Here is a 10,156-nt window from a genome sequence, read left to right on the forward strand (position 1 = left end):
TCTCTCAAAGTGAGGGAAATTCAGTTTTCAGCTTAACCCAGCGGATTGCTGATCAAGTGGTCAAACTCAAGCAGCAGGGGGTGGGGGTGGGAGGGGGCAGTTGGGGGTTAAGTGTCTTGCAACACATTGCCGGGCCGGAAATTGAACCCGGGACCTTCTGTTTCCCAGGCAGCCTCTAACTCATATATGGCCGCTAGCTACCAGCTGCTACCTTCTTTGCATGTACATAGTATACCATCTGTGCTGTGTCTTTTCTGTGTATACAGTATGTAGTTTTGACACGTTTTTCTTCTTGCTCTTCCTCTCACTGTCCCCACCCCTCTTGCTTTCCTTAAAACAAGGAAATTATGCGGCCTGCACAAAAACATATTTCACCCAATTGATTTACACCTCTGCATCGGTGAAGTGGCCATAAACCATGATAAAGAGAAATGTTTTGGTAGGTTACACAATAATGCACAAGGATGACATGGTTTATGCTGTATTAAAATTGTTGCATGCCTGACAATGGCAGGAAATTGTTCCTAAAGGAAGGAAATCCCTCTACTTGAATGCAGGAAGAAACTATCAGCAATGGACAAAGTATAGGCTATTCCCAAGTAAATAGTATTCAAAAGTACTAATTATGAAGTTCATTTACAGTACCTTTTAATGTTAGTGTATTGCTGTTTTGACATTTTGAACACTGTAGTTGTTTTGTTTGCTTTTAAATAGATAAATATCTACAAGCGACGCATGGTGAGCTTGTAGATCTGATATTTTCACATATCTGAAGTTGGGCTTAACCGGTTTGTTCATAATATTTTCATATGTAGGCTACAGCATGGGTCTCCATATATGGGTAACTGGTCCGATATACCGGTACATCACTGGCCAGATTCTCATGTTGCCCTGAGGCGTCTTACTAGTATGTCTATGCATTTGATGTATTGATGTTGATGTATTGATGTATACCTTGCTTATTCTATTGATTACCTGCTTATTGTAACTCGCTCTGCTAAATGCCTAAATTGTAAATTGTATCATTTCTCACTGCCACGATTCACAGAGCAACAGAAGTAAAGTCTTGTTGTGGCAGCGGACCTCAAATCATTTGAGCCCCTGCTTGAGCTGGTTGAATACCCCTGCGACCACAGAGCTGTGAAGATCTGCCTGACTTGCAATCTGTCCTACTGTGAGATCCACGTGAGACCACACTACTCCAACCCAGCTCTGCAAAGAGTAGACACAAACTGGAGGACGTCAGTGACAAGGTGAAAATGCTCTTTGACACCCTAATTTAACTAGCCTATACTTAAACCAGAGGTTCTCAACCTATTCTGGGTGTCTGCGTGCATTTTCAGTCAGAGCATTTTTATTTTAGCCTAATGATCAATCGATTGTGTTGCGGCTGGGATAAATGAAACTAAAGTTCCTATTCATTGGTATCACATAGAAAGTTAAAGGCTTTAAAGAACCAATACCATGAAATTTTGTATTTTGTAAAGTTCTTATAGGGGGCCACTTGCAATATTCTCACAGCCAATCAGGCTGTCCGATATTTCATATTTCATCCTAATTGGCTAACATTTCATTTGCTTCCAAAGTTTGCAGGATTTGAACAAAATGCCTCAAATCACGAACGCAGGCTGCGATTTCCTGAAATTTTGCACGCACATTCCCACAAATGCCACCTTTTTCACATTGTCCTGTTATAGCGCCACCAGCAGGTCGACTTTTGCAAAACAAATTTTTGGAACAAAATGCCTCAAATCATGCAGCGTCAGATTGCTGTGAAAGGCCAAATCACCATTGTAAGCTTATGGAAATGTAACATCTCTATCCAAACCTGTGGGCCTTGAAGGTATTGCAAGTGGTCCCCCAAATAATTGGTAAAACATATGTGTGTGTGTGTGTGTGTGTGTGTGTGTGTGTGTGTGTGTGTGTGTGTGTGTGTGTGTGTGCGCGTGCGTGTGTGTTTGTGTATGCAGCATGCTATGGTATTTTCTTTAAAACCTTGACAAATGAGTTTTCATGCATTGTCATTGTGGATAAATAGGAACTTGTTAGTTCTATTGATCCAAGCCAGAAGAGGAACACAATCAATTGATCATTAAGATAAACTCTAAAAATGCATGCAGCCCACCCATCTGAGTGACTGCCATGTTAAGTGGTCGGCTGGTTGGGTCGTGAACGCTTTCAAGATTTTCAAGTGGGCCCTGATCCAGCAGCGAATTTGTCGTTCTCAACAAATACTTAATAAGTGTTCAATCAATTTGTATGAAATGGTGTGATATTTCCATTTTTTTCAAAAATGTGATCAAAACAAATGATGGACAGAGATGTCACATTATGAATATAATCAGAATATAGAGCTATTTAACACTTATTTTTAACAACAAAAACATAGTACTGCAAGCTTGTTCTCATGTTGAAGAAAACAGCAAAAACTAATCTCACAACCCTTGATTTGTGAAAGCATTATTTCTGAAAATGTTCGATTTTTCCTTCTGAAACGTTTTAAAAATCTTTTGGAATACCGGTAGTTAAAAGATATTGTAGGAAATAATATTATATATATTGGGGGGGAGTGGGACTGAGTTATATATTGTTGTGACCCATAGAAATGTATCCGCAACCAAGAATGGGTCTCGACCCATGCATTGTTTGTGAAACACTGTCTTAAACTATTAAACTCTAGAATTATGATGTTTTACTGTTATCATTCTAATAGCCTCAGTACCCAGGCCACACAATTGCTACGACTTTGCGGCTGATAATGAAAAACCCTATGGTGAAAATGAATGGGCTGTTTACTTCCGACAACTCACTGCGATGCTCTATTGCTCACACTCTCCTTGTGGGCAGCGAATCAGCTGGGTTGGGATGAAAATACTGAATTTCCCCCTCGGGAGGGAGTAGGCAACTATTACTACTATTAGATCAAAATCAGCCTGTGTTAGGGCAGGCTATCATTCTAAAGATGTTCCTGCTGTTTCGAATCACATATTGAGGCTTTAACCTTTGCTTTAATGTAACATATGAGACCATTAATATTAAATATTAATATTAAATATTAATGGTCCCATAAATTTTATGGGAAATGTTTTTATTCTGAACATGTATTCTACTTGTGGTTTGACCAACTCAGATAGTATTTAATCATACAAATGACTGAAGATAGACGGTGGCGACTGATCACTGATATGTTGAATCCAGTGGTCCTCCACCTTTTCTGGACCAGGGCCCACTGGAACATTTTGAAAGCGTTCCCCGCCCCACCAATCTGACATGGCAGAGCCTGTTTTAATTTAATGATCAATCAATCGATTGTGTGCCACTGCCACCATGGATCGATGGAACTAACGTGGTATACTTTAAGTTCTTGTTCATTGGTATCACTTTTTAATAGCAATGTTATATTATCATTTAAATCTTAAATGTTTTGTCCAATTATTTGGCAATACCCTTGCCCACGGCCCACAGGTTGATAATCACTGGTTGAATCCATGAGAAACAGAGGCATTGTGAACGAAGAGGAGGAGACAGGTTGAACAAACCAGTGTTTTAATTAGGAAACCACCTCAGGGACCCATCGTCATTTACACCTCACTCAAAATGCTGCCTCAGCACCCAGCACGCATGTCCCTGCATTAATACAGCTCAGGTTGTGTGTTTGCGTGCGTGTGCATACGCGCACCTGTGTATGTGTGTGTACAGTGCGTGTGTGCATACTGCATATGCGTGCATTTCAGCTAAAATGCAGGCTTTTCATAATGGGTGTTGTATTGATTAGGGTTGTTAACATGTATGCGTGTTTGTATGTAAATAAATAAATACATAAATAAATAAATAAATACCTAAGTAAATAAATAATATATTACAAACTGATAACTGATTGTCTAAATTGAGCCTAAATTATAAGCTCGGATCAAATGGATGTCAGTTTACAGCAGGCGACAGGCTAGAGGCAATTTGAACATGAAACACAATCAGTATGAAACAGTGTTAAATACTGTGAACAAGGGTACGACAACTGTGTCAGTGTTACACCATGGTAGTCACATGCTACTAAGTGTAGAAATGAACAACCCATTCACCAGAGAAAAACATGTTATATGATTCTGCAAACCTCAGATACTTTGAAGTGAATCACCAGCCCATTGAGTGCCCATATCAAGCGGTGCGAAGATTGTTGCTGCTGTCGAGTTGGAGTTGCATACCGATAGGCAGAGAACTGTACATAACCGTTATAATCTATTTTGGAATTGCACAGATTACTTCACTGAATATAGAGTCAAAAGAACTCAACATTGCTATACATCCTTGATGTGTGAAATTCTTTGGAGAATCACATTGAATGTATCTTGTGATTCCCAGAAAAGTATTCAGTGCAAACCATTTTTGTTATGGTGACCCGACCTGCAATGAAAGCTCTCAATAGCAGTACCGGCCTTCACCGCACCACACAAAGTGGCCTAGTGATCAAACATGTGAAAAGGATTTGTGGAAAATGTCTGTGAAATTAATATATACTGTACAGCCATAATGTACATACACCATACACTGCAATTAATGTAAACTGTGCTTTAGACCATTCCAGACCTTCTATTTCAGTTTGTTCTACACATTTCCATTACATTTCAGCTCATTAAATTTCACAATATACCCGTTTAACATAACCTTCAATTACTATCAATTCTACACGGTGAAAGCCTGAAACATGTATGTGTGTGTGTGTGTGTGTGTGTGTGTGTGTGTGTGTGTGTGTGTGTGTGTGTGTGTGTGTGTGTGTGTGTGTGTGTGTGTGTGCGTGCGTGCGTGCGCGCGTGCGTGCGTGTGTGTGTGTGTGTCAGGCCTCGGCCAGGCAACTCATGACTCTCAGCATGAGTTGTTCTTTCTTGTCCCGAGCGCGGACGGACACACCCCTTCCTCTGAGCCAGGCCAATAGGGTCGCAGAGTTCACCTTGGACAGCTGGGGAGAGAGAGAGACAGAGATGGAGAGAGATAGCTTAGAATAGATTTGGTGTAGAGGGAAAAGTATATATTAAGTATATAGAAATTTGTACTTGAGTAAAAGTACTGCAGTGCTTGCCGTTAAACATACTCTGTATGCAAAAGTACTTTAAGATTTTACAGAAATGTCAACATCTATAATTGTTGGTTAATGGCAAATTACAAAATAAACACATTTTCAAATTTTACCTCATGCATGGACTAAAGCTGCATTTCTTTTATTTTTAAGTTTTTTATTCACATACATATCAGCACATGTGCCCATCAAAAATGGCTAAAGTGGCTAAAAAAAGAAAAGTCGATGCCGAATGCCAAGTATTTATTTACTGAAGTCTGAGCGGTAAAGCTGTGTGTTTAGTTTGCGGGGAGCACATCTTGCGGGGAGCACTGCCTTTTGGCCCGGGCCTCCACAATATTTTCTGTTGCTCATGTTGGCTCCATGGAAAAAATAATTGCCCACCCCTGATCTATAAGGCTCTCAAAGCGCTGCTATGCAACACGTTGTGACTCGTGAGCTTGTAGATTTGCTATTTTCACAGTTTGAAATAGGGCTTAAATTAATATACAGTATTTGCATTTGAAATGTGGTGGACTGAAAGTCATAAGTATCCAAAAATACAAATACTCAGAAACCGTACTCAAGTAAATGTACTTTGTTACTGTCCACCACTGTATGCCTCCGTCTTTTTTATTGTGGTACTGTACAGCAAGGCTTCCCAAACTTCTGTCTCATGGGCACCCCATAAATATTTTTCTAATCCGAGGCAACCCTACATTATAATTTTCTCTCCCAGCACCTTATATTTATAGCATATCGTCGTTGTCGGGTGGAAACCTTGTATGTCCAAAACCGTTCGTTTTGTATTTATCATCTATAAAATGTACAAAACTAGTGAAAACAGCAGATCTACAAGCACACAACGCCTCGCATCATTTTAACCATTTTGGTTAAAATGACTGCCGTCACAGCACCCCAGGGTGCCCCGTCACCCACTTTGAAAACCCCTGCTGTACAGTTCTCTGCCTCACGTGACGTCGTTTATTGTAGTTTTATTGTTGTAGAGTCGGGTGGACAGCAGTGCTTTCAAAGACACACGGTTTGTTTGTACAACTGCAGCTCTCCTGCTGTACGAAATGATTTAACTCAACGACTGGGGCTGTAAAGGTGATGAATGACACAGATAAAACCCTCCACTACAAACCATCCACCACTTTAACACACACACACACACACACACACACACACACACACACACACGCACGCACACGCGCGCACACACACACACACACACACACACACACACACACACACACACACACACACACACACACACACACACACACACACACACACACCTGGTTGTTTCTGGCCATCATCTCAACATCCAGGTCTTGCACAGCAGGCCTCGGTCTCTTCGGCTTTGACTCAAACACATCCCCCTGAAAATACACCATGCACACGAACACGCACGCGCGCACACACACACACACACACACACACACACACACACACACACACACACACACACACACACACACACACACACACACACACACACACACACACACACACACACACACAAACACACACACACACACACACACAAATTAACATCTTGTTAATTTGAGCTGTAAAACTTCAAGTCTTATGTTGTTTGACATATTTTACTATTCATTTAGAGCATAAACTCTGGCCCTGCACACATTGTCTGTTGACTGTCACGCACACACGCACAGACACAGACACACACACACACACAGAAAACATACTTCGCTTTACAGATTTCAATGACACTATGTATATTGTTGCTGTCGGGAAGAAACCTTGTGTGTATACCCATTATTTTTTTGGAAAGTAATTCGCTACTTTGTTGAACAAAAGTGTTGCACAATAGAATTGAAAATAGCCGATCTACAAGCTCTCAACACATTGCATCATGGTGTGCTGTGAGCTTGCAGATCTGCTTTTTCTGAGTTTTCACTTATGGCCGACGCCAGGTTGAAAGTGAAAAGTCGGCTGCATAATTGACAATAACAATGATATTAAAGAAGGTTCTATCAGGAAGGGAATTTAGATTGACAAACAGTATCACTACTGGCATCGCATTAGTGTCAAACTAATTATTATCCCTTCCCATGTCTACATAGGGACACTTTGAAATACTCACTCCTCTGTTGCTGGGGATATCAGACGGGACCAGGGCTCTGGGAGGTGCATTCTGGGGTGCCCTATCCTGTTGAGGTTCAGCCCTGGAGACCAGAGCAGCTCCCTGGCTGGAGCTGGGATTAGGAACGGCACTGGACCCAGATTTAGGAGCGAAGTTAGGCCTGGTTCTGGGATCAGAGATGGGGCTAGGTTTGGGACTAGGTCTGGGATTAAGACTGGGTCTGGGATTAGAGATGGTCGGGGTTAGAATAGCCCTAGATCTGGGATCAGAGTTGGGACTGGGATTGGGATTAGGTCTGGAATTAGGATTTGGTTTTGGATTAGAGAGGGGATTAGGTCTGGGATTAGGACTGGGTCTGGGATTAGACAGGGGGTTAGGATTGGGATTAGGTCTGGGTCTTGGATTAGAGAGGGGATTAGGTCTGGGATTAGGACTGGGTCTTGGATTAGACAGGGGATTGCAATTGGGATTAGGCTTGGGGTGAGCATGGGAGACCCCGTTGGATTTGTGGCGGCTGGTAAATAGAGGCACCCTAGGCGGGGGAGGGAGCGCCGCGGACGAGGTGGAGGATGAAAGAGAAGAAGAGAAGGAGGTGGTGGATAGAGAGAAAGAAGACAAACGAGGAGCAGGAGGAGGTGAAGACGCCGCAGTGGGAGGTCTGTTCTTCCTGAACGAAGGTAGAGACACTCTCTGATGCACCTCTGCTCCTCTGCCTGGCTGCTCCTGCTGTTTCTGGGCCAACATCTTACTGACATTAAAACTAGAATTGACAAAACTTTGCAGAAAAATGTATCCACAACTTTCCAACATCCCATCGTGCATTGCGCAGAAGTTGCACGGAGCTTCCGGCGCCGCAGCCGAGTGTGATCTACAAGCTCACAACGGTTGCATCTGCGACGCGACGTGAGCTTGTATGTCTGCTGTTAACCGGAAGTGTGGTGCAAAAAAATCTCCAGTAAATTCCCGCGGAAAGAGGTGGATAAATATTTGGTTTAACAAAGAAAACAATATATCATAGTATAAATGTCATTAGTTTAGTCTTTGTCAATACCTAATATTCTTCTTCAAAATGAATGAAAATAGATGATTTACAAGCTCATGCGATGCGTTGTGAGCTTGGAGATCTGCTATTTCTACAATTTTCTGAGCAAGTTGAATTTCGTCCCTGACTAGCCCATATAAACAAATATTTTTTTCACAAAATATAAACTAAACTAAACTAGCAAACCTGCTTAAAAAAATATATAAAAAATAAAATAAAAAAATTAATAAAACACTAACCTTCTGCTTGTGAGCCAGTAGCAGGGTGATGTTGACGTGGGGCTTCAGGGACTGGTTGTGGAAGATGGGGACCAGTTTAGGACCTACTGGGTTTACTGGCTGATGACTGGGAGGAGGAGGAGGAGGAGGAGGAGGAGAAGGAGGAGGTGTGGGGGAGAGGATGGAGAAGGAGGAGGCTGAAATGGACCGCCATGCAAGCAGAGGAGGAGAGAGGATGTTATAGTTAACTGAAACTAACACAAATAATGAAAATTTACAATTGCAAAAAAAAAACATGTCACTGAAATAGAAATGTTAGCTAATATTTTTGAACATTCGTGTTTATAATGGCATGCCCAAAGTAGGGATACTAAGTGGAAAGTGGTCAATGCATTTTTTATTTTAATGTTTTTTTTACTATACAATATTTTTTTCTGACCCTTTTGAATCTCACCCCTGACAAATACACTATATTTCAATAAAATAATACATCATTAACACTAATAAAAAAATAAAAAATAAATGAACTTAAATGAAAGTCAAAACTACATGAAAGCTAAAACTAACATTCAAAACAATAATAACCTTGGGAGAGAGTGGATGAAGAGGAGCCAGTAGGACCACCCAGAACCCCCTTTGTGCTCCCAGTACTGCCCAGTCGGTCCACACAGCTCTGAGCTCCAGGAGGCTGGAGGCTGGTAAGGGGCCTGGCTGGCGGCTGTGGCCCAAACGAGGGCTTGGTGTGTGGGGTGCAGGAGGAGGCAGGGTGCTGGGTGAGGACCACCGCACGACTGGAGGACTGAGTGGAGAGGTTCACTGCTTTGCCACTCAACACCTGCATATACAAACACAACACAGTAGTCTAACATGTTTTTAATTACTTTCTGAGTTAATCAAATAATCAAGAAGCCTGTTCATTATAATAACAATAATTAAGGAAAATTATAACAAATCAATGCAAGAAATATGAATCAATTTATTGAAATAGTTCAGTGATGCTATGGAAACCATGTCAGTGCATATTCTGTCACTGGTAAACATAGGTTGTCATTACATACGGTAATGATGTTAACATTTTACTGTGCCAAATTGCACAAATTACATCACAAAAAATACTTAAATTGATTACTAAAAAATAATAAGTAGAAGTAGCAGAAGTTTAAACAGTTTAGTTTAGTTTATTTCAGTCATTCATTGTGGCATCATACACATTTTTATAAGTGAATACAAATAAATTTACTCTACAAAAATAAAGCCACATTTCTGACCAAAAAGGCATAGGCTGAAGCAATGCTTATTATGCCTACCCTTTTACAAAACAGATTTGAGATGGAGATTTCAAAAATGAAGAGAAAAAACAAAACAGAAACAACAAGAACAAGAGAGAAAACAAAAACAACGAAAAAGAAGAAAAAACAAAGAAATAGAGAGAAGGAAGCAAGGATCAAGACACTTTTGAAGAAGGGGGGAAGAACAAGATGAAGAGAGGAGGAGAGATGACATTGAAGCTCCGTACACACCGGCGAATTAGCGAAGCGTCGCGAATACGCGAACCAAAAAGGTGAAGTATTCGCGATTCGCCTTTTTCCATACACACCAAAAAGCGAATACGCGTATAATATTCGCATAATTCGCCTAAAAAAGAAGGGGTGATATCTGCCTCTGGCGCAGGAGAAAGGAGAAGAAAGGAGAGAGAGGAGAGAGGAGAACGGAGACGGGGAAACAATGGAAAC

At 41.2% G+C, this 10,156-nt stretch overlaps 1 protein-coding gene across 1 annotated transcript; it reads right to left on the reverse strand.

Moving 5' to 3' along the window:
- Positions 1 to 4,591: 4,591 nt before the first annotated feature.
- On the reverse strand, positions 4,592 to 9,258 carry LOC308306810 (uncharacterized protein; the record flags this gene model as incomplete). Its single annotated transcript, XM_080751852.1, has 5 exons — positions 4,592 to 4,954; positions 6,352 to 6,435; positions 7,164 to 7,895; positions 8,445 to 8,620; positions 9,009 to 9,258. Coding segments are annotated over 5 exons (1,365 nt in total), but the record flags the coding sequence as incomplete, so codon positions are not given.
- Between the last annotated feature and the right edge of the window lie 898 nt (positions 9,259 to 10,156).

The sequence above is a fragment of the Nannobrachium achirus genome, assembly GCF_963921795.1.
Source record: "Nannobrachium achirus genome assembly, chromosome: 21".
In the NCBI taxonomy this organism is placed as follows: Eukaryota; Metazoa; Chordata; class Actinopteri; order Myctophiformes; family Myctophidae; genus Nannobrachium; species Nannobrachium achirus.